At 40.7% G+C, this 24,633-nt stretch overlaps 2 protein-coding genes across 2 annotated transcripts; one reads left to right on the top strand and one right to left on the bottom strand.

Moving 5' to 3' along the window:
- Positions 1-1,719: 1,719 nt before the first annotated feature.
- LOC134582726 (olfactory receptor 12D1-like) lies at positions 1,720-2,664 on the bottom strand. Its single transcript, XM_063439369.1, has one exon. It carries the CDS (start codon positions 2,662-2,664, stop codon positions 1,720-1,722), a length of 945 nt encoding a protein of 314 aa, XP_063295439.1.
- Positions 2,665-23,253: 20,589 nt separating this feature from the next.
- On the top strand, positions 23,254-24,165 carry LOC134582725 (olfactory receptor 5AN6-like). The gene has a single exon (XM_063439368.1). The coding sequence runs from the start codon at positions 23,254-23,256 to the stop codon at positions 24,163-24,165; it is 912 nt and encodes a 303-aa protein (XP_063295438.1).
- The last annotated feature ends 468 nt before the right edge of the window (positions 24,166-24,633 follow it).

The following is a 24,633-nucleotide window of genomic DNA, read 5'->3' as shown; positions in this document are numbered from 1 at the left end:
CTGGTATTAAATGCAGTTTTCCACTCGTGGTTTTCCTTAATTCTCACTAAATTGTACAGACTTCTAAGGTCAAACTTAGTAAACAATTAAGCGCCCTGGAGTCTGTCACATAATTCAGCAATAAGAGGAATGGGGTAGGCGTTCTTAATGGTGATTTTGTTTAATGCCCTGTAATCGATACATGGGAGCAACTCACCATCCGTTTTAGATACAAAATAGAATCCTGCACCAACAGGCGAGGATGATTTTCGTATATGGCCTTTATTCAATGAATCCTTAATATATTCCTCCATTACACTACTCTCCTGAGGAGATAGCGCATAAACTGCTCCCTTAGGTGGTATAGCGCCGGGTAGTAAGTTAATGGAACAGTCACATGGTCTGTGAGGAGGTAGAGTATTAGACTGAGTCTTGCTGAATACTTCTTTAATGTCTTGGTATTGTACAGGGATCTCAGGATTTTGAGGTGTACTAGTGGGTAATTCAATAGTGCCCACTCTTTTGGTTACATGCAATATACACTTTTCATTAAACTCCTTACCCCATTCTAATATTTCCCCATTAGCCCAGTCAATGTGAGGGTTATGCTTGCTAAGCCATGGAAATCCCAATATGATAGGACAAGAAGGAGATGCACCTGAAATTTAATCTCTTCCTTATGTAAGGCACCAATGGAAATATTAATGGGTAAGGTTTCATGCGTTATCAATGGTTGTGAGAGTGGTCTCCCATCAATAACTTAAACAGCTAGGGGTGATAGTCTCTCCTTGATAGGTATAGCATTACCCTTACCGTTGATGAAGTTTCCAGCAGCACCTAAATCCATCAGGGCTTTGCATGAAAAGTTATTTTTGTCCCTCCCTCACTTCCCTGATCTGTAGGCTGCCGCCGACGTCTCACTTCCCTGATCTATATGCTGCCTCCCCCAAGCCTCACTTTCCTGATTTATAGACTTCCCCCCATGCCTCACTTCCCTGATCTGTAGACTGCCCCCCATGCCTCACTTCCCTGATCTATATGCTGCCTCCCCTATGCCTCACTTCCCTGATCTGTAGACTGCCCCCCCCATGCCTCACTTCCCTGATCTATATGCTGCCTCCCCTATGCCTCACTTCCCTGATCTATATGCTGCCTCCCCTATGCCTCACTTCCCTGATCTTTAGGCTGCCATCCCATCCCTCACTTACCTGATCTGAAGGCTGCCCCCCCATCCCTCACTTACCTGATCTGTAGGCTGTCTCTGCTGGCTGCATGTGCTGCTCCCCTGCGGTTTCCGTCAGCAGAGAGAAGCAGGGATAAGATGCTGTAGCTTCCCATCCCTGTCTCTCTCCATACACAGCATGCACATTGCAGTGCATTTTCAATCTCACGAAAAATAGGAGAACAAGTTGAAAAAGCCAGGGGGATTACCCCCCCCCCCACCCACCTGCGGATGCCCATGCCGCCAGGTAACACTCACTACTTCTGACTGGTATGTGTGTCATTGTAGCAAAATATCATGTGACAGCATTTTCACATCAGTGTAAAGTTGCCAACTTTATTGCTTTTTTTTCATTAAAAAAATTTGACAATGCCTAATTAATGCTATTTTTACATAATTAGATTTTGTGATACGTTAATAGCAGGACCAAAAATAAAATGATATGCCCCTACTATGGCACTTTTTTGGTATAGCACTTAGAAAATAAAATAAACCCCACAGTTATAATTATGGCTATGCTACCATTTTCTAAAAAAATAATCTTTAAAAAATAGCTTCCGGAGGGCAACCTTGACATCTTTGTTTCTCATTGCGTAAATAAGAGGATTTAAAGCTGGAGTGATAACTGTGAACAGCACTGCAGTCATTCTGTCTTGCTCCAAGGAGTCTTGGGTCGCAGGTCGGAGATAAGTGCAAAAGGCAGTTCCATAATATAAAAAGACAACAGTGAAGTGAGAAGTACAAGTGGAGATGGCTTTTTGTCGACTTTGAGAAGAACTGAGCTTTAGAACATGGCTGCCAATAAAAACATAAGAGATAGCAATCAAAACAAAGGTAAAAAGAGCTACAAAGCCAGTGACAATAGACACCAAACTTTCATTGAGACTAGTGTCTGTACAGGCCAGTTTTAGAAGAGGTTTAATATCACAATAGAAATGAGTGACCTTATTCATCTTACAAAATGGTAACATGGAGGTTAAAATTGTGTGAGTCAAAGAATATATATAACCAATGAGCCAGCAAACCGTAGCCAGTTGGATGCAAGCAGTTCTTGCCATAAGGGCATGGTATCGTAGTGGGATACAAATAGCTAGGTATCGATCATAGGACATGGCTGTGAGGAGCGTGGCTTCGGTGCTTCCCAAAAAGTGAAAGATGTGAAGCTGGGCCATACAGCCATGAAAGGATATCACCTTGTCTTCCATCAATAAGCCGGCCAGCATCTTTGGAACAGTGGTTGATGAATAGAAGAAGTCCAAAAAGGAGAGGTTGCCCAAAAAGAAGTACATAGGTATATGAAGACTCCGATCTGTAATCACCACTGTAACAATGCTGAGGTTCCCCACAAAACTAAAAATATAGAAGATGAGGAATGTGATGAAAAGGAAAGTCTGTAGCTGTGGAACATTGGTTATTCCCAAAAGAATGAATTGCTCTACTGATGTCCAATTCAACTCACCCATTACAGTCTGCAGATAAAATACAACTCATAAAATGTCAAGTATTGAATGTCATAGCTATCACACTGTAGAATGAGCAGAATGTGAAGAGATAATTATTTGATTGTTATGTGTGTTTGTTTTTGTGACCGTTCTCTAGTTGCCTTGTGATAGCACGTATATCATTTTAAAAACATCTGTAGATTGAATCAGCAACTGAGATATCTTGTTTTATTTGCAATCTTTTAGGTATGTAATATATATATATATATATATATATATATATATATGTATCTCACTCTTTCTTGTACATGTTTAATATATGTTGTATTCACTACAAGCTTTCTTTCACACGTTTTGCCAATAAAGCGTGTGTTGTAAATTGGTATCCTTTGTCCAATTGCTTAGTTTTGGAGGTATAATTCCATTGCAGCATAGAATTCCTACATCCACAATATTGGTTGTGTAATTACATCATTTCATTCCCACATTAGTCACAGTAAATTTATACCTGACATAATTAATCTCATTATTAGCTTTTGTTTATCAATCAATTTTGAGAGCTATAAAGAAAAACACTATTTTTTATCTTTCTGTTCTCAGTCCTATATGCTGCACAACTGCAAATCGCAATATATATTGAATGTATTTAATTCACCCAGCAAGGTAATGTGCCCTTCTATTACCGTCTACAAAATATGAAAATGCATTTTTTTTATTCTCAACCAAGAGGGACTTTTAAATAACCCAAATAATGGATATTACCAGTGAGTGTAATAAAAAAAAAAGAAACAAAAAAAATCAAGTTAATTTATCAGACATTATTCTAGACATATTTATATCAGTCTATTGTGTGTTAATAAAAAGTGTAAAATCATGAAAACCTGTACAACAAGCAGGAGAAACATTTATACAAAGGAGGGAGACAAAGACAAAAAACTATTTTTTAATGAACTGGTAGAAATTCAGAGTGAGCATTGTGAGTTGGAACCTAACAGTGAAATAAAAAATAAACATTATTAAAGTAAGGATAAAACTTTGGCTTACCTAATGACTACTTGTTGCTCAAATCAGATCTTAAGATGGAAAGAAGAAACTAAACAGTAATGGTATCCAGGAGTAATTCAACACGTTGACTCAAAAATGAATCTTGCCCAAAGATTCTGCTGCTCCAGATATCCTATTTTATAAGAATGGATTGAACAAAAAAATACACCAGAGCAGGTCCACAGAGGAACTACGGTTAGTGCTGGCAGAGATTCCTCTAGGAAATAACCATCGGCAAGAGTCTCTTCTGTTCTAATTAACACGCTGCCTGGAGGTTCATTGTCCAAGGATCTTCACTCAGTTACAATTTATTTATAGATATTTTATTAATTTTCAAAACAGTACAAAAAATACAATACGATACAAAACATTTAAAATTCACCCCAAAAAACAAACAAACAAACAAACCAAAAGCAACATAAATACAAAGATTGTGTTCCATGACTGTTGATAGACACATACTATTACAATAAGAGAATATCCAACAGACAAACCAAATTTAAAGTTTACTACATATATCTAATTCTCATTTGTAACCACTCCTACCATACATCATCAAATTCCATTTATCCTGAGTGAATTACTGGATCAATAATAATAATCAGACCTCCTCAGATACCAAAAGCAAATAACATAACCAAAATAATAAGTATATGATAAAAAACAAATTTATGCACACTCACATCAAAGAAATATATTCAAACTACAGGGACCAGATATCTTTATAAGATGATAGTTTTCATTCCATATTTCCTTGATTTGATTAGCTAATATATGCCATGCTGAAGGGCATTGCTTACACCAATTGTGGGCAATACAGATTTTAACAGCCAATAAAATATTAACTGCAAGATATTTACTATATTTATTCATCTTCAGTAAGTCTATATGGAAGAACCATGTTTGTGGCTTAACCCCTTCAGGACAGAGTCAGTAGTGCACGTTCTAATCAAAACAAAATGTAAACAAAAACTGGAATTTGCGCTAAATGTCTGTTCAACCGTAATTCACCTCTTTCATATTATATGCACCCACACTTATTATATATCATTTTGTTCAGGAGAAACTGGGCTTTAATTTCTCATGAACTATTCATATTTGAAACATAATTTATTATGAATAAAATTAAAACAACTGTGAGAAATTAAGATTTAAAAAAAAAAAGCTGTAAATGTCATAATACCGTTAGCTTTAACTGCAAAAAAAACCAACATATTTGGATTCAGCAAAGTCTCACGAGTACAACATTACCCCCCATTAACAGTTTTTACGGTGTTTTGGAAAGTTAAAGGGTCAAATATAGCACATTCCATTTTTCAGGTTTTTCACATTGAAATTTGCTAGATTAGTTATGTTACCTTTGAGACGGTGTGGTAGCCCAGGAATGAGATTTATCCCCATGATGGCATACCATTTGCAATAGTAGACAACCCAAGGTATTGCAAGACTTTTATAGTAGCCACTTAGTCACAAACACTGGCCAAAGTTAGCATTCATATTTGTTTTTGTGACAATATTGAGACTATTTTTGTACCAATTGTTCAGTAATAGCTATTAAATTTGACCACTGTGGATTGCAATGATGAATGATGATGAATATTAGTCTATATATATTTGAGAAATTGGATATTTCATGTCTGTCAACTTACTGATTTTAATAGAATCATTAAAAGTTATATTTTATTGATTGGACACTCATTTCTTTTGTTTAATATTAAAATACATCACGTATCACGTTACATATATAAGATGTATATATATATTATATATATATATATATATATATATATATATTTATATGTATATATAAATACATGTATTTTATTTTAAAACATCCAAAGTACACAATGGTGTGGAATAGGTGGCGCTTATATAATCGTGTATATTTATATCAGAATAGCCGCTAAAACACTCTGTGGGCACTCCTCTGAACCCACCACACATACAAGATCACCAAAAACAACAATGAAAACCTAAGTTTTCTATGAGTGTAGCGCTAGGTACAGTTGGAAATATAAAAGTGAAAAAGTGCTTTAAATGCACTTACCCTCTTTTTCTCACTTGTATATATGAAAAGAAAAAGAGAGAAAGAAAAAGAGAGAAAAAATTCTGTAACATGTCTTTCCGTGCTCTTTGTATTTTTACAGGCTAAGCATAGTCCACAGCCAAAAAAAACTTTTTTTTTAAAGAAAGGGGTGGATTTCTTGTCTTTTATATGGTTGTGTACCAATTTCTGTTTTAGGTTGGGTGCTCCCCTATATATAAATTTGGGGTTCTCCGGTAAAATAGAGTGCAGCATTGGATCATTTCTTAGCATTGGCCAGTGTCTGCTGATTATTCTTCTTACTCTATGGCTTTCCTGATTAAAATTGCTAATAAAAGGTAAAATGTTGTGTTCTTTTGTGGTTTTTTGCTTGTATATCAATAAAGAGGATCTATCCATAGCTCCTATTTGTTTAATGGTGCTTGAAAGGGATTCTTCTTTATAGCCTTTCTCTACGAATTGATTTTTAATTTTAATGGCTTGGGTTTCAAATGTATTTGTGTCTGTACAGTTTCTGCGGATCCTCATTAGCTGAGCTTTCGGGATATTTCTTAACCAGGGTGAAAAATGGCAGCTGTTTAAAAAAATATAATTGTTCACATCCACTGGTTTAAAAAAAGTTTTTGTCTTAATATGGGCTCCTTCTATAAAAATTGTTAAATCAAGGAAGTTTACGCTTGTTTTGCTATACTCAGTGGTTAATTTCACTCCCCAATCATTAGTGTTTAAAAAGTTTAAAAATGACTTTAAAAGATCCTCTGACCCATTCCAGATAAAAAATATGTCGTCTATGTACCGCTTATAAGAGACCAGGTTCGCTCTCCAGTCTTCGTTATGATTTATGAACTTCTCCTCCCAGAATGCCATGAAGAGATTCGCATAACTCGGAGCGAACCTGGTCCCCATAGCGGTACCGACTTTCTGTAAAAAGAATTCGTTATCAAACCAGAAATAGTTGTTGTTTAAAATAAGTTCTATCCCTTCTGTTATAAAATTAATTTGTTCTTCAGGGTAGAAATTTTCTTCTTTAAGAAAAAATTGTGTGGCCTCTATTCCTTTAGTGTGTGATATAATCGTATAGAGTGAACTCACATCCGCAGTGACTAAAATATAATCTGGTTTCCATTGTGTCTCCTGTAAAACTTGGATGATATTTAGTGTATCTTTGAGGTAGTTTTTAGTTTTTTGTACAGTTGGTTGTAGACATTTGTCCAGGTATTCCGATAGTCTACTCGATACAGAATCTATACCTGAGACTATCGGTCTACCTGGAGGGTTAATGGCATCTTTGTGGATTTTTGGTAAATGATAAAAAACAGGGATTTTTGGTTTCGTGACATTGAGGTATTTATACTCTCTGTCATTAAGTATCTCTATTTCCTTTCCCTTCTGTAGTAGATTCTCAAATTTTACGCGTTTTGGCAATAACTTATATTTATATTTGTATTATCCACATGATATTTTAAATTTTTAAATTTTTTATTTTCTAGTGTATTGTATACAAATTTTAGAAATTCTCTGTTTATAATAAATATATATTTTATACTTAAACCTACCTTGCTGCATCCTGTTGGAGTGATTCCAGAAAGGGGAAGTGTCACCCCACAAATTGACACTAGGCTAACATACTTAGAGCCGGTTATCAAAGGCTCTAAAGAAGGTGAGCAATATCATATTTTATTCACATCTTGACATTTAAAGTATCTGAAATACTACGCTCAGATTGGATTACCTGTGCCCTTTTCTTTCTACCCAACACGGAGGAAAATACACACACGTATATCGGGAGAGAAGGGTCGTGTGGTCTACCCAAAAAAGACACAGACACTAGGAAGTTTAGAGCCTTAGATCTGTAAAAGGCTCTAAAAAATGTGAGTGGATTCAATTCTATATCCGGCATATTCACTATCTAATTTAACCCACTGTAATATACTGCACAATTATTTGTATATTTTCTCTCTTTTTCTTTTCATATATACAAGTGAGAAAAAGAGGGTAAGTGCATTTAAAGCACTTTTTCACTTTTATATTTCCAACTGTACCTAGCGCTACACTCATAGAAAACTTAGGTTTTCATTGTTGTTTTTGGTTATTTTAAAACATGTTTAATTTTTTTTTTTTTACTTTCCCACCAGCAGGGGGACTGTCTGACATATCAGACAGTCCCCCTGCTGGCAGATCCACAGCCAGCTATAGGGGGCCATGTGATCGCTCTTTGAGAGCGATCACATGGCCCCCGGGTGCCTCATTTGCCATGGAGGGCTGCGTGGGTTGTCAGGCAGCCCTCCAGAAGAGGATCGCGGTGGAGGTAATTAGTTGGTGGCTCCTGGGGCTGCAAGCCATTACAGCGTTCTATGCCGCAGCAACGGCTTTAAAGCCCATTTAATGCAGGATGGCATAGAACGCCGTAACTGCGTTAAGGGGTTAAAGGACCACTATAGTGCCAGGAAAGCAAACGTGTTTTCCTGTTACTATAGTGTTAATAGGCCCCCCCCCACCCTCATGGCCCCCCTCCCGCCAGGTTCTAGGGGGAGGAAGGGGTTAAAGGCTTACCTTTCTCCAGCGTCGGGCTCCCTCGGCACTGGGAACTCTCCTCCCTCTTCTGCCAAATGTGCATGCGCGGCAAGAGCCGCACGCACATTTAGTCAGTCCAGAGGAAAGCATTCTCAATGCTTTCCTATGGATGCTGGTGTCTTCTCACTGTAAAAATCACCACGAGAAGCGCGGATGTGCCTCTAGCGGCTGTCAGTGAGACAGCCACTAGAGGCTGGATTAACTCTAATGTAAACATAGCAGTTTCTCTGAAACAGGGTTAACCCTAGATGGACCTGACATTTAACAATTGCTATTTTTAATAATGTAGTCTAGTCCATTTACAGTAGTCATGATTTCATAATGAAATCATATGTCCTCAACACAATGGACTAACGTAATTACCACAGGCAGAAAAATAGACTTTTTACAAATTTTCTATAACTTTAAAATTACACATCACATTTGCATAAAACTTACATTTTCAGAAACAGCATAATGAGGGGAAATAAATACTCAAAAATCATGCAAATCCGTTCAGCAGTTTGGGAGTTAGCTGGAAGTCTCCTTTGACCAACCACACGCACATTTTTATGCCCAAAACAATTCCACAGGTTTGGGCTGTGCGACCGGTCTATTCATCCCAGTTTAAATATAATTTGAATGCACGAATGGGTGGTGTTCATGCAAATAGTATAGTTAATGTGGCGTTCGAATTGTCGAATGCCATTCGACTCAACTCGGGTTATAGTGAGTTGAGAAAATGTTCTAGAAGAAACAGCTGCAATACATCCTCAGCGGTCACGGTTTGGCATCCATTGACCCAGTGCTATGCTGTATGGTGCAAGTGACATGCCCACTCCATGTAGGAATTTCCCCCATTTTTTTTTGGACTCCCGAAATCTGCGTCGGTAGGCTTCGGGTGTAACAGTGTACCGGGCTAGCAGAGCCTCTTTGACAATGTGGTATTGTTGTATGTCTGCAGTAGGGATAGCAAAGAAAGCATCAGCGACTTTCCCAGATAATTTCCTTTACAGGATCGTAACCCATTCCTCAGTGGGTACCCGGTGCAGGGCACATTGCCATTCAAAATCGGCCAGAAATCCATCAATCTCCTCGTCATTTTCTTGGAACTGTTTGAATACTGCAAACTGAATTGTTTTCCCCTTGGTGGGACCCAGGCTTGGAGACACAGGAGCGCTGACAGGTTGCTGGGCTACGAGTTGGCATAACTGATCTTCCCTGCGCCTACTTGCCTCTGCTTCGACTGCGGTGAAGACTTTATCAATGAGTTCATTGGTGGGGTTCGGGCCATATACTGCCAATCTTTTCTGAACAGCTTGGACGATCCCTTCCTCTCCATTCCTCAGCACATTGGTTTCGGTCATAGCTGCTGCACGATCCATTTCGACTAGCTCAGCTATCAGTTCCCGTCGTGAACGGTTATTAGTGGATGTCCCTCGGCTTTCAAGTAAGTCCTTCAGAGTCATCCTTTTCAATTTGTCATACTGACTCTCCATCACGGTAGCACTCTCTCTGGGTAGAAAGGACCATCGCACCGCTTGCCACGGTCGAGTTGGTTAAAAAAGCCAGGGGGGGCGCTGGCTGACATTGAGGTGGCATTCCGGCTGTTACCCATGCACCCGGAGTGCCATCACATACTGGGGTGTTTCTTCGAGGGCCAGTACTTCATGGATCTTTGCCTCCCGATGGGCTGTTCCATCTTGTGCTCGTATTTTGAGAAATTCAGCACCTTCCTGGAGTTTGGAAGGAATTAGGGTATCAATTAGTTGGTATCAACTACTTGGATGATTTTCTCCAGTGTGCCACTATCTGCTGTGGACAATCGAATGGGTGGCCGGTGTGTTCTGGGTGCCGCTAGCTGCAGGCAAGGCTGAAGGCCCGACGGAATGCCTCAGTTTCCCAGGGCTGGAAATCGACTCCCTGTGGGGGGAATGTTGTCATCCCCAAGAAAAAAACTTCTGGGGCTGCAGTGGCAGGAGTCCATCAGTCTCAGAAATTCACGTTGAAACAATTACAGTCGCTGATAGGGAAACTTAACTTTGGATTTTCAGTCGCAGTCTCTTACGAACGACGATAGGGGTGTGGTCTACGCATCTTTTTATTTGGATACCCAAGCCCATGAGGGTAGTCCTTGATGTCTGGGACACCTTCTTGGAGCACAATGGGACAGTATTCTTTTGAAAGGCAATGGTGTCGGCAGCTGACCTAGAGCTGTACATGGTCGCCTCGGGCAGCGTAGCTTTTGGGGCTTATTTCGGGGTTGGGGGGTTGTGTGCTGAGACTTGGCCGGTGGCCTGGGTGGGCAGCCCGCTGATATGGAACTTGGCCTTCCTGGAGTTCTTCCCTCTGTTGGTGGCTCTATCTCTGGGGTGATCTCAGGGATCGGAAGGTGGTGTTCTACACGGACAACATGTCCATGGTGCACGCAGTTAATAATCGGTTTTGTCGGCCCCAGTGGTGCACTTCTTGCGTCGCTCGTGTTGCTCTGTATGTCGCTCAACTTGGTGTTCTCCGCGCGCCATGTGCCAGGGTATTTAAATGTGGTGGCTGATGCTCTGTCTCTTTCACAGTATTCCCGAATTTCGGATGGAGGCACCAGAGGCGTTGGCAGATGGTCAGGAATGCCCCATAAAGATGTGGAGTCTCAGAACAGCTTGCTTGGGAGACTCATGAGGTCCTCATTGGCCCTTGGTACATGGACGGCCTATTGTCAGGTTTGGGATGCTTGGAAGCAGTCTACTGCATGGGTGGATTTGGCGGCAGTTTGGGATTCCGGTTTGGACGCGCTGCTCTAGTTTGTCTTCTGACTCTTGCCAAAGGTTCATCCCCTGCGGTTGTGGATTGGCATTTGTCTGCGCTCGCATTTTGATTTAACTTTCGGGGGTGCGAGGACTATACCAAAAATGTTATCATTCAGCAAGCCTTGAAGGGTTTCCGGAAGGGGCACAGTGTCCTTGACACGCGGAGGCCAGTCTTGTTTTGGTGAGCTGGTCAGCTCCAATCAGGTTGGTTGTAGGGGTTTTCAGCTTGCGGACGTTCGTTGGATGGTGGATAGGGATGTAGTATATCTCCGCAGGTCCAAAACGGATGTTCGGTTTAGGGGTACAGATGTCGTGCTGTATGCTTTCCCGGGGTCTCCTTTATGCCTGGTGGATATTGTTGCTCGATATTTGTGACGGTGCCCACTAGGGCCGGATTTCTTTCTGATGCACGAAGATGGTTCCTCGCTTTCCCATTTCCAATTCTTCCAGGTCTTTCGGGGGAAAACCTGGCAGGTAAGGATTGCAGCTAACTCAGTTCGGTATGCACTCATTCCATATAGGGGCAGCCACTAAGGCGGCTCGGTTAGGCTTGGAGGATGAGCTGGTCAAGAAGATTGGATGGTAGGAATTGGTGAGGTTCCGGTCCTACGTTCGATTGGAGTAACTAATGTGAGCAGTATCTATTGGGGGTTTGCCGTGGTGGGAGCAGTGGTTGACAATTTTCTTTTGCTTCCCTAGTTTAAGATGCTTGGATTGCTGGCCATTCCTTAATTTTCTGGGCCAAGAGGAGGCCCAAGAGGAGGTCCCGGCAGTTAGTTTCTGGGGTCAGCGGCTGGGGTTTCCTGAGTACCAGATTAAGTTACAATTGTGGGGAACATAACCTCGCCACTGGTACTTGGAGGGGCCTGCTTGTTAGCTTCTTGCCCCAGGATTATAGGCCCTACAAAAAGACAAAATCAGTCTTGAGATATTTCCATGGGAAAATGTGCCTTTTCCCTCCCCCTTTTTCCTATCCTATTGTTTCCCCAGCAGGGCATTGTCCCAGGGACACTGGCAGACCAGTTTAAACTGGCTGCTTTGTCCCTCCGCAATCTCCCATCAGCCCTTGGTCTGACCCCACCCTTCCTTGTACTATAGTGCTCTATGTAACCTACTGCATGAAAATTAGGCTGTTGGGGGTTTAAATGTGTGTATAAATTGCATTAAACAGAATTAATGAAGTCTTGGCTCATGTTTGTGGGGATTGGAGAACTACACTCTGGGGATTGCTATAATCATTATACTCCCTTGTATTCTCTGAGCTCTTGTAAGAGCTATTCCTGCTTGACTCTCTGGAGGAAGAGAGGTTCGCCCACTGGAACCTGGAGCCTTGTCGTAGGTCCAGGGTGGGTAGGAGACGGCGAGACCCCAACCAAGCTGCTGCGGTTGTGGGGTCTGCAGTGCTTCTGGTGTCTGGTGGAGTGCTTGGAGCCCTTGGTGAGCACTAGGAGCACCGATTGATGGAGGTACCCGGTCGGGGTGCCAAGCAGTCCGTCACAACAATGGTTTGGTTATAGAGGGTATAACTGGTGGGACGTATGTAGCGAGGTCCTTAGTGTGGTAGCTGGGGGTAGGCGGCCGGATGTGCTCATGCTGCATGCGGGCAGTAACAATCTTGGGTTTATCCCACAATGGCTATTAGTTAAGAGAATGAAGCAGGATGTGATTAGGATTAGGACCTGGGTCCCGGGGGTTCAGTTGGTGTGGTTGGAGATAGTTCCCCGGCTCCATTAGCAGCATGTACAGGATTCAGCAGCTGTGGGGCATTACCGAAGGAAGGGTAACAGGTTGATGGCTAGTTTTATATGCAAGTTAGGTGGGGTGGTAGTCAGGCACAGGGAACTGGAGGTCATGCTACCTGGCATTTCTGAAAGGATGGGGTGCATCTCTCAGATGTGGGATGCAATTTTGTTTAATTAGGGGCTGCAGGAAGGGCTGGCTGTAACAGATTGAAGATCCTTACCTGTTTTCGTGTGGATATTACAATACAGCAGTTCGGGACTTCTAACGTATTCCCTATACGAATACAAACTACCGAACACCGGACCACCCTGCTGTTTCATTAAGTGGTTATTTAACTCCCTGATCGGCACATTCAGCTTCAAAGGGAAACGCACAAACGCGTTGTTTCAGTTCCTGGGTGGCCGCCCTTTCGGGACTTCTACACGTGTTCACGGCCATCTTAACTCCCGAACAGCGGTGTTTTGCCGTAGAGCATCTGGAGCTAAAATCGGACACTCGAGTAGGCAAACAACGCTGAGACCTCCATAGCAGTTAACACAGTGAGGGAGTATAGCATACGTGGGATAGGCATAAGACTAGCCTACACTTAAAAAAGGTCAGGGAATAATGAAAGTATTTCAAAAAATTGGGCAGACTAGAAGGGCCGAATGGTTCTTATCTGCCGTCACTTTCTATGTTTCCAACATAAAGAGGACGAGCCATGAAAAATTTGAAATACACTGGGGAACTAAATACCATTTTAATAAGAGATTTATACCCGGTCCGTCTTCACCAGAAGCACAGGGGCCCCACAGTGGTGCCTATGTGCCCAGGCCAACAGGGGAGATCCTTTGAAAGATCCAAAGATTACCAAAGTTTAGGAGATCCAAAGCTTACTTGCTTAGGGCCCTCAAAGATCTCCCTCACTGGTCCAAAGGCACTTCGTTAGTGAGAGGGAGGGAAGACATGGAAGGCAGTTCCTGCCGCGAGCATCCTCATCCGACACAGCATTCTGCTCATGGGAGGAGTGAAGACAGCCTGCAGCAAGAGGAGCTGGAGGCTATAGATCCCTACTCACCATCGAACCACCTTCACCAATGATAACAAAAAGAGTGGGGGGGACATGAAGCTTTTTATTTTTATTTTAATAAAAATAACAAAAAAGCCCTTATCTCTATGCACCTCCCCCACACACACAGCATTCCTCACACACTGCTTCACTCACACACATCACCCCTCACATACCCACACCACCCATCACACACACAGCACCCGGGCTGGACTGGGGAAACAATTCGTCCCAGGCATTTTTTATTCACAGCGGCCCACTGAAAAGAGGGCGGGGCCAGGTAGGGTGTGTTTTGTCATCCCCAATGACAAGCACGCCCCATCTTAAAGTGAGCATGTTGGTTCAATGCTCTTCCAGGGCATGAGAAAAGGGCCCTGTATTTGTTCTGCACAGCGCAAGCAAATTTAATAACATGATTGCGTTGTGTTTGCTTAAAACTTGTCTCAGGGGTTTCCATAATTAGGATACTCACTGTATCCCATTTATGGAGACACTATGTGTTTGCTTACATGGAATCTAGTGTGTGCGTAGGGGATCTAGAGTGTGTATGTCAGAAATGTAGTGTGTGTGTAGGTGGTGCAGCATCTGTGTGTAGGAGATCTAGTGTGTGTTTTAAGGACTCAGGAGTGTGTATAGGAGATCTAGTGAGTGTGTGTGTGTCTATAGAGGATTCAGAATGTATATAGAGATCTAGTGTGTGTATATCTGTAGATGATCCAGAGAGAGGTGTACTGTTTTCCCTCCTAGTAAATCTCACATTTGATGATGGACCACAGGTTCTCAATGGGGTTCAGATCAGGTGAACAAGGAGGCCATGTCATTAGATTTTCTTCTTTTATACCCTTTCTTGCCAGCCACGCTGTGGAGTACTTGGACGCGTGTGATGGAGCATTGTCCTGCATGAAAATCATGTTTTTCTTGAAGGATGCAGACTTCTTCCTGTACCACTGCTTGAAGAAGGTGTCTTCCAGAAACTGGCAGTAGGACTGGGATTTGAGCTTGACTCCATCCTCAACCCGAAAAGGCCCCACAAGCTCATCTTTGATGATACCAGCCCAAACCAGTACTCCACCTCCACCTTGCTGGCGTCTGAGTCGGACTGGAGCTCTCTGCCCTTTACCAATCCAGCCACGGGCCCATCCATCTGGCCCATCAAGACTCACTCTCATTTCATCAGTCCATAAAACCTTAGAAAAATCAGTCTTGAGATATTTCTTGGCCCAGTCTTGACGTTTCAGCTTGTGTGTCTTGTTCAGTGGTGGTCGTCTTTCAGCCTTTCTTACCTTGGCCATGTCTCCAGTGCACTCCAGTGATGTTGCAGCTCTGAAATATGGCCAAACTGGTGGCAAGTGGCATCTTGGCAGCTGCACGCTTGACTTTTCTCAGTTCATGGGCAGTTATTTTGCGCCTTGGTTTCTCCACACGCTTCTTGCGACACTGTTGACTATTTTGAATGAAACGCTTGATTGTTCGATGATCACGCTTCAGAAGCTTTGCAATTTTAAGAGTGCTGCATCCCTCTGCAAGATATCTCACTATTTTTGACTTTTCTGAGCCTGTCAAGTCCTTCTTTTGACCCATTTTGCCAAAGGAAAGGAAGTTGCCTAATAATTATGCACACCTGATATAGGGTGTTGATGTCATTAGACCACACCCCTTCTCATTACAGAGATGCACATCACCTAATATGCTTAATTGGTAGTAGGCTTTCGAGCCTATACAGCTTGGAGTAAGACAACGTGCATAAAGAGGATGATGTGGTCAAAATACTCATTTGCCTAATAATTCTGCACTCCCTGTAGTTCGGCAAACAAACTAAATACCGAACAACCAGGCCACCCATGCGAGGAGCGTGGCATCAATTAACCTCCCCAACCTGGTTCACACTCTCTGATTGCAAACACACTAACAAACTGGGTGATCTCCTAGGTGGCCGCCATTCGGCATAAGAACACTTGCCAGTGGCCATCTTAGCATACAAATTATACCAGCGGTGTTTGGTTGTCGAGTGTCTGGAACCCAAATCGGACACTCAACGGCATGAACACCGCAGAGACTTCCATCCTCGTGTAAGTTTGTGGGAACTCAAGGGAACAGAGCAGCATTCGGTAGAAAGAATTATACGAACGAGAGGAATTGCACAAACTAAGACACAAACCATAATTTTATGTACTTTCATGCATTTCAACTTCCCGAACAGAGACCAACTGCACAGCCAAAACCCATGGAACTATTCTTGGCATACACCTCGTGTGCTGTCGGTAAAACTAAGACCTCCATAATATTTTCTAACCCCTGAACCGATCTGGGTGATTTTTTAATATGTTGCCCCCCCCCCCCCCCTCCCCCCCAGATCTGGGCTTTTGGAGGATGTTGGAATTATGAGTGTATGGCATGTTTTGGGGGTATTTCCAGAAAATATGAAAATTCCGATTTTTTTTTCTGTTCGGAGATAATTGAGTCGAGACATTAATTGACTCAATTATCTTCTGAGCAGAGGGGAGGGATTGTGTGTAATGTATGGGAGTCACTTATTACTTGCCTCTGTCTGTATTGGTTGTTTTATATTTTTACCAGTGCCCCACAAGGTCCACCTGGGTGGTAACCTTTGGGGCAAAACCTGCATAAAAGGCCAGCCTGGCCATTAAAGGATCAGTTCAGCTCCTAATACTGAGTGTCATCCAGTTATTGGCAAGGATGATGGGATATTCATGTTTCATCTTGTATTTATGCCTGCTGTCCTGAAGTATCGTGTTTGTTCCTGAGCAGCTGTTGCAGTAACCAGCGAGAAGAAGCCCTGCTACCATTGCTCTCTGCTACAAACAGTGTTTGTGTATAGATCATGTCTGTACATTTTCACTGGTCAGTTGTCTGCCATTTAGGAGTTAAATCATTTTTGTTTCTGTTTATGCATCTATAGCCACACCTCCCTGGCTGTGACGGACACAGTCTGTATGAAAACAAAATAGTTTCATTTTCAACCAGATGTAACCTACTTTAAAGTTTGTATCCCCTGCCATATAAATTGAGCTTTAATTACATACAGGAGATTCCTGTAGGGTCTAGCAGGAGAGGCAGAGATAAGAAATTCTAAATTACACAGAATTTACAATAAATGAAGTGTAAACATTAGATGTCTCTATACAGGAAGTGTTTAGGAAGGCTGTGCAAGTCACAAGCATGGAGGTGTGACTAAGGGTGTATTAACAAAGTGATTTAACTCCTAAATGGCAGAGAATTGAGAAGTGAGACTGAAGGGGCATGATCTATACACCAAAACTGCTTCATTAAGCTAAAGTGATTTTTGTGACTACAGTGTTTCTTCAAACAGAATAATAAATAAATAATTTAGAGACCAGTTAATGTAACTGATATGATTGCAAAGCCCACAAACTAGTAAACATTATCCAGTCAACCTGACTGATACAATGCCATTATACTGGCAAGTTAAAATACATTTACACACATTATAGCAATCAATTTATTGCAAACCTGGCAGATCTGGTTTTGTAAAGTCATCATATTATAAGCTTTTATATTTTATATGTGTATGGGCTGTGTTTGTACTGACGTGTATAAACGTTTATTTTGGATTAAGTTTTTAATGTGAACGTGACTTTTGCTCATATTGTAGGATAAGAAGCAAGCAATGTAGCAATTCTAGCTATTTAATATTCCTTATTAAGGAATCAACACAGTAAAGGAGGAGACTATGTTAAAAAGAACAACTACCACGACAAGAGGAGATAGTCTTAAATTAGAGGGGCTGAGGTTTAAAAATAATATCAGGAAGTATTACTTTACTGAGAGGGTAGTGGATGCATGGGATAGCCTTTGAAGTGGTATAGGTTAACACAGTAAAGGAGTTTAAGCATGCGTGGGATAGGCATAAGGCTATCCTAATTATAAGATAAGGCCAGAGACTAATGAAAGTATTTAGAACATTGGGCAGACTAGATGGGCCGAATGGTTCTTATCTTCCGTCACATTCGATGTTTCTATGTAATTGAACTTAAGTATTTCCTACTGCAGTCATAGGACTAGTTATTTTTCACGTTTTAATGCTATTGACATTGTAATGATAATCCCTTAATTTCTTTCCCCCTTTTGCTTAAAGAATTGTAAGTGATGTCACCCCTTTCTGCCAAGTACAAGAGCCAGCATGGCTAAGTCTGCACAGTGCTGCGTAATAGCAGTAAAAGGTGAGGAATTGTTCGGAAGGTCTCAGAACACAAGTTAGGAAAGTGAAAGACACCCGATGCTGAATTAAATTATCTTTATTATACGAATGTCCAGTTATAGCCAGACAGCACTATTGGATATGTGCATGTTATTTTATAATCATTTATACTGTATGCTTCTCTTGTATTTTAGACTGAGCATTTTCCAAAGAATTCAAGCTGATTTCTTACAAATATCTACTGGAAGTTTATTTAGTCTTGTTATATCTGTTTACATTTCTGTTTTCTACATGGATGAATTTGAATTAAATGTGAATATTGCTAAACTGGAAAAAAAACTGGAAAAAGTCAACTTTGCTTTCAGTTTTACAGCTCGAGCATTCCATTTAAAATTCAGTTTGAATTCACTTGATATTCTCCCATTAGTAAATAACTCTGCTAAGACTGACGGACGATGGTACATTTTATCCGTTATGTTTAATTTTACAGGTGCCTATCCTATCCAAATGGAAAGAGCCAACAAGACTACAGTGAATGAATTTATTCTGCTGGCATTTTCCCAGTTTAACCAGTTTCAGATATTATTATTTCTGGTACTGTTACCGGTGTATCTAACATGTGTCATCGGGAACATTACCATAGTTGTCTTGACTAAGGTTGAAGCCTCACTCCACAGTCCCATGTACTTCTTTATTAGTGTATTTGCAACTTTGGCGATTCTGTTTGTATCAGTTACTGCCCCCAAACTCCTGGAGAATCTCATTGGGATCAATAACAAGATATCTTTTACTGGCTGTTTTACACAGTTGTATGCAATCAATTCACTGGGGACAACAGAATGCTATCTCCTGGCGGTAATGGTGTATTGGAAGTATTACTTTACTGAGAGGGTAGTGGATGCATGGAATAGCCTTCCAGCTGAAGTGGTAGAGGTTAACACAGTAAAGGAGTTTAAGCATGCGTGGGATAGGCATAAGGCTATCCTAACTATAAGATAAGGCCAGGGACTAATGAAAGTATTTAGAAAACTGGGCAGACTAGATGGGCCGAATGGTTCTTATCTGCCGTCACATTCTATGTGTATGATCGAGAATTGGCTATTAATAATCCTTTGAGATATGGAGCTCTTACAAGCCAAGCATTTTGTATCATGATGGCTACTATCCCATGGTTAGGTGGCTTTGTGGTTACTCTACCTCCTACAATACTGACGGCTGACTTGGAATTCTATGGTCAAAATACAATCAATCACTTTCTTTGTGACTTTTCTCCATTGCAGAACATAGCCTCTTCTAATCCTTCTCTTAGCAACAAGGCTACAAGCATAGGTTCAATTTGTGCCAGTATTATCCCCTTCTTTGTGATTTTAGGAAAATTAATATATTTGTAGATTGCATTTTTTTATAGTTTATTATTTTGATGTAATACAATATATATACCTGAAAATTAAAATTGGACAATTTCAGTTTTCCTTGTGAAAAGTAAAACTCTGAGGTTATATGTGGGAGTACCCCTTGCATGGGGACTGTCATATAAGGCCAAGTGTGGCACCATTAAAATCAGTTCCTCTTCACCCTGAACATAGAGCCTTGTCTCATGTGAGGATGGGAAATCTATATTCATTCTGGGGATTGCTAAACTCCATCTACTCCCCTGAGTTCTAATCACTGGCTCTTATAAGAGCTGTTCCTGCAATGCTCTCTGGAGTAGGAGAGGTTCACCCACTGGAAGCTGGATCCTGGTCTTGGCTCCAGGGTGGGTCGAGGACGGTGAGACCCCAGCCAAGCTGTGGCAGCTAAGGGGCTGCTGTGCTGATGGTGTATTGGAGTCCTTGGTGAGCACTAGGAGCATTGACTGATGAAGGCACCCGGTCGGGGTGCCAGGCGGTCCGTCACAAGTCTTACCCTGGAGCTTGTTCCCATCATCCAGATAAATGATCTCACTGAACAGTGCCCTTCTAAGATGAATATAATCGAACACAGGTGATGATGGAAGTTCAGTGGTGTTCGGGAGTTTCTGTGCCCGATTTTAGTTCCATGAGACTCATGTGCGTTCATGTGAACAAGATGGCCGCCACCTTGTGGTTGTCCATAGGAATTGCAGCCACCCAGATGAACAATTAGAACACTGCGGTGAGAAATGTTCCAAGTTGTTAATAGGTGTTAACAAGCTCCAGTGTGGTCTCTGGTTCGTGCGGCTGTTCGGTAATTCGAAGTGCCGCTTCGAAAGTTCAAAGTGTGGTCATACAACTCCAAAAAGGCACACACAGTATTTTCAACCAGGGTTTAACACAGAGGCCACAGTCACAGGGTAGGAGACTGGCAAACAGACCCCTCCAAAAACCAGTGGCGAGGTCATCTTCGCCACAAATACGCAATTGCTTTTTTTGTTACAAAGGATTCAGAGCCAAATTACATAAAAAGTGAATACTGCTTCAAAACTATACTTTGCCATTTATTTTTCCAAGTGTAAATGTTGTGTTTGCAGCATTAACAAGGAAGCCAACAAGACAAATCCAACATAACCGTTCGCATTTACGAACTGCATTGTGTATTGTGAACAAGGCCTCGAATGGCTAAACATATCCACATGAGGAGGTCACTCCCAGTCATAGAGTTTCCCAGCAGAATCATAGTGACAACATGAAAACATCCCACAGGTAGCGTCTCCAAGGACCATTAGCACTGTACGATGAATTTGGAACAGAGATAGATAGAAATATATAACTGGAGTCCATCATAGCAGTGACTAGCAGTTTATCATTACTTATCACTAGCCGCAAGTGACAGGTAAGTACACACTGACAAGTGAGCATGGACTTCATTCATTAAACAGTAAGTGAGTCAAGAACCAACTCAAACACAAAATTTGGGTAAAAAACAACAACATTTATTATACTAATCAGTTTAAATTTTGTTATCCCAGATTTTCCAAGTTATTAGTTAGTTCTATTTATTTTCACGTCAGAGAGATGTAAAATATTTTTCAAATTCTGTAGATTATATTTTTCATATATAACAGAAAATAAAACCTGAGGAATGCAATGAGTGGACTGAAGACAATGCTAAGGTTTCATGACTTAGATTGTAAATACCCAGCACTCTGGTAAAACAAGATGAGGTTACAGAATCAGAAATAGTGGCACCTCTCAGAATCTTACTGAGAAATGTTTCAAATTCCAAAGATGTCCACAAGAGTGTGAGCTTAATCTACAGAGGGATGTATTATAAAACATTACAGCGCTTAATTCTACATACTTTCTAAAGGGACAATCTGGGCAGAGTGACTGGTTATATGAGGTTAGGACTAGAAAGAATTTTAGAAAATGAGAAAAAAGGTTTTAGTCACCTGCATTAAACTGTATCTGTCTCACAGAACAGAAGGTATGTGCATTGTGTTGGTCCTACGTTGGTAAAGGCTTACATTATTATTATTAAAGGAATGCTAACATGTTTAAGTGTTGAAGAAAAAAGGCTTAGAGAAATAATTAAACTTACTGTAAAATAGCATTGTGACAGTCTCCTATCTGCAGCCCAATCCTCTAGCTGTGAGAGCATCAATCATGAAAAATTATTGATGAGGACCTATAGTGCATGAGGAGCAATCACTCTAATACACCAATCTAATGTATCTCGCAGACAAGTATTGAGGTGAGGCATTCGGTATCACATTCGGTTCCATCATGCTGTGTCTGAGAAATTCAAATGTGAAGACCCTCATAGATTGGAGGCCTTAAGTGGGAAGAACCTCTAATGGCTGTCTGTATTGCAGCAACTACATGCATGTTTTTGTCTGAGTTAAAACACTGTCATTTCTCAGAATTTGTTACATTATCTGAGATTACATGTTAACAGCCACGGCATTAACATGTAATGTTTTTAGTTTTTAGAGTCCATTTAATATCTTTACAATAAAATCTAATAATCGTAACATTTCTGCTAGTAAAATAATTTAGGAGTTTAGCCACTGAAAAGTGAGTTGAACTGAAGCCCTTGAAATCCTTTTTGTTTTACTTTCAGCAGAATATTAATTTCTTCAGAGATTTACTGATAAAAGGTCACTCATACCGAACAATCCAAAGGTGGATATTAACAAGTATCGGCAAAATAGGAAAGAGTCATTGTGGCCACAAGTCTGCAGCTTCTTGAAAATGATCTGATCTGAATCCTCCTAACCCTGGGAGCCGATGGATTCGGATTATATAGAGGTCACTGGAGCCATTGCTACACTAATGATTTATAGAACATTGATCATCCAGTGATTTAGGTATTTTTTCAGGATGAGATCATCGAAGACATGGCTGAGTTTTCATTACAATGCGACCGGTATTAAACAATGATTAAACGTGGACATGTTCAGCCATTAAGCACATTTGAACAGTAATGCTAAATCACTAAGACTAACTTTTTCTAGAAACATAGAAATATAAACGGAAAGATACTCCATCACGTAACCTCTTTACTAACGAGCACTTTGTGCTTAAAACATTTTAGCATAGTGTTTATTTGAAGCAAGGGATGCATAGCTAGCATATAAAGAAATCACAACACCGCAATTACAGATCGATTTGTATAGATTGCTGTGCAGACAAATGTAAAAATGTGCACATATATTCATTAATCCTCTATTAACAATATGTGGGAAAGGAAACGCTGCATTCTTCATCTTCCAATATTTCACACAGAGTCGGAAATGTTAACATGAAAACAGAAACACAGTCGCTTTTACTCACATACAGTCGGAGTGACAAAAATAGATAAATAAAAATGGTCCTGAAAGCATTGCTAGCAGTGCCGCTTACTGGGAATGGCAATACAAAGTAAAATGTCTGCATTGATTATAACGAGCACATATAGTAAATACAGTTAAATCATATATTTCTAAAATAAAGGTATTTCAACCTGCAACAGCAATCATCATACTATTGTATCGGCACTATTGGCTTTTGGAAGAAACGTCTGTCCCTCTACAGGTTCCTCATCGTAACTGGAGTATAAATCAGGGTGACTGAGGCTTTTCATACTGAAAAATACATGAAAATGTTTAGATGATAGAACATCAGATTGACGTACTTCAATCCATTAGAAAGACGTTTGGCACGAATGGCGTTTGGGAACGCACAATGCCCAATGTAAACACCGCCTATTAAGCATTTACTGTAGTTTTTATTTTCTTATTTTTTTAAACCCTGCAATGGGTGAGGCCAACAACACAGCAAAAGACACGTTTTTCCTAGTGTCCTTTTCGGACTTTCCGCAGTTGCAGTTAATCCTCTTCGTTTTGATACTTCTAATGTATATTATAAGTGTAACTGGGAATTGTGCAATTATTGTCCTAGTTAAGGTGGATCCATCTCTTCATACCCCAATGTATTTTTTTATAAGCGCTTTTGCAACTTTGGAAATTTTATTTGTTTCTGTCACTGTTCCAAGGCTCCTGTCTAGTCTTATTTCTACCAGCAATTCCATATCTTTCATTGTTTGTTTTGCACAATTATATGCTTTCAATGCTTTAGGGGTGACCGAGTGTTGTCTCCTTGCTGTCATTGCCTTTGATCGAGATTTGGCTATCAACAACCCCTTACGGTATTCAGCCATCATGACTCGTGAATTCTGTGTCTGGCTGGCCATTTTACCGTGGATTGGTGGCTTCAGCATTGGATTAATCCCCATTATCTTTACAGCCAGTTTAAACTTCTGTGGTTCTCATGAAATTAACCATTTTTACTGTGACTTGTCAGCTTTGCAGACTCTATCTTGTTCTAGCACTTTAGTTGGGAATGTGGTTACAAGCTTTATCACTGCCCTGGCTGGATTAGTCCCATTCCTGATTATTATTGGATTCTACATCCATATTATCGTAACTGTTTTCAAAATGAAGAGTGCCGAAAGCAAGCAGAAAGCGTTGTCCACCTGTTCATCCCATCTTGTGGTAGTCAGCCTATTTTATGGGACTGTTATCATTATGTACATACGACCTCGATTCAGCCATTATGACAAGTTTCTTGCCCTCATATACACAGTCATCATACCGCTGCTGAACCCTTTTATTTATACCTTAAGAAATCGGGATGTAAAGGGAGCTATTATGAGAGCAAACCTGTAATAATGTCACAATATATATAGGTGTCACTGAAAATATAAGAAAACCATCAATATTATAGCTAGTTAATCTCTAATGTCATAGAAAGATGTGTTTATCCAGCCTTCTATTTTTTGTTAAGGAACCCAGAAAGATTTAGATAGTTATCGGATGTCCATTCAATTGACAATACATGCATTGATGAAGCTGACAATAAAAGGAGATGAATTGACTATTGTGAAAATGACAATGGCAAATTCTAGAAATATATTGTGTTAAGACATGGATCTTAAACAGAATGTTCACCTGTCAGAAGAGTCTAAATACACCAAAATAATTTATCACAAACAAGTTTTAGTGAGCGAAGAGTGGGGAGAATATAGAAAATAGTAGATGGTCCAACTGAGGGTGGTTTATGTTTAGGTAGAAACTAGTAAATCATATCATTTTTTCTAGGCAGCGTTTGCTAAAGTAGTTACAAGCCCCCCGACA

Source organism: Pelobates fuscus, chromosome 13, assembly GCF_036172605.1.
Source record: "Pelobates fuscus isolate aPelFus1 chromosome 13, aPelFus1.pri, whole genome shotgun sequence".
Classification (NCBI taxonomy): Eukaryota; Metazoa; Chordata; class Amphibia; order Anura; family Pelobatidae; genus Pelobates; species Pelobates fuscus.
Note: the sequence above shows the minus strand (reverse complement) of the source record. Positions and strands in the feature narration are given on the sequence as shown.

What these genes read in the sequence shown, in the direction of transcription:
- LOC134582726 (XM_063439369.1), bottom strand. Translation starts at nt 2,664, where the DNA reads ATGGGTGAGTTGAATTGGACATCAGTAGAGCAATTCATTCTTTTGGGA.
- LOC134582725 (XM_063439368.1), top strand. Translation starts at nt 23,254, where the DNA reads ATGGGTGAGGCCAACAACACAGCAAAAGACACGTTTTTCCTAGTGTCC.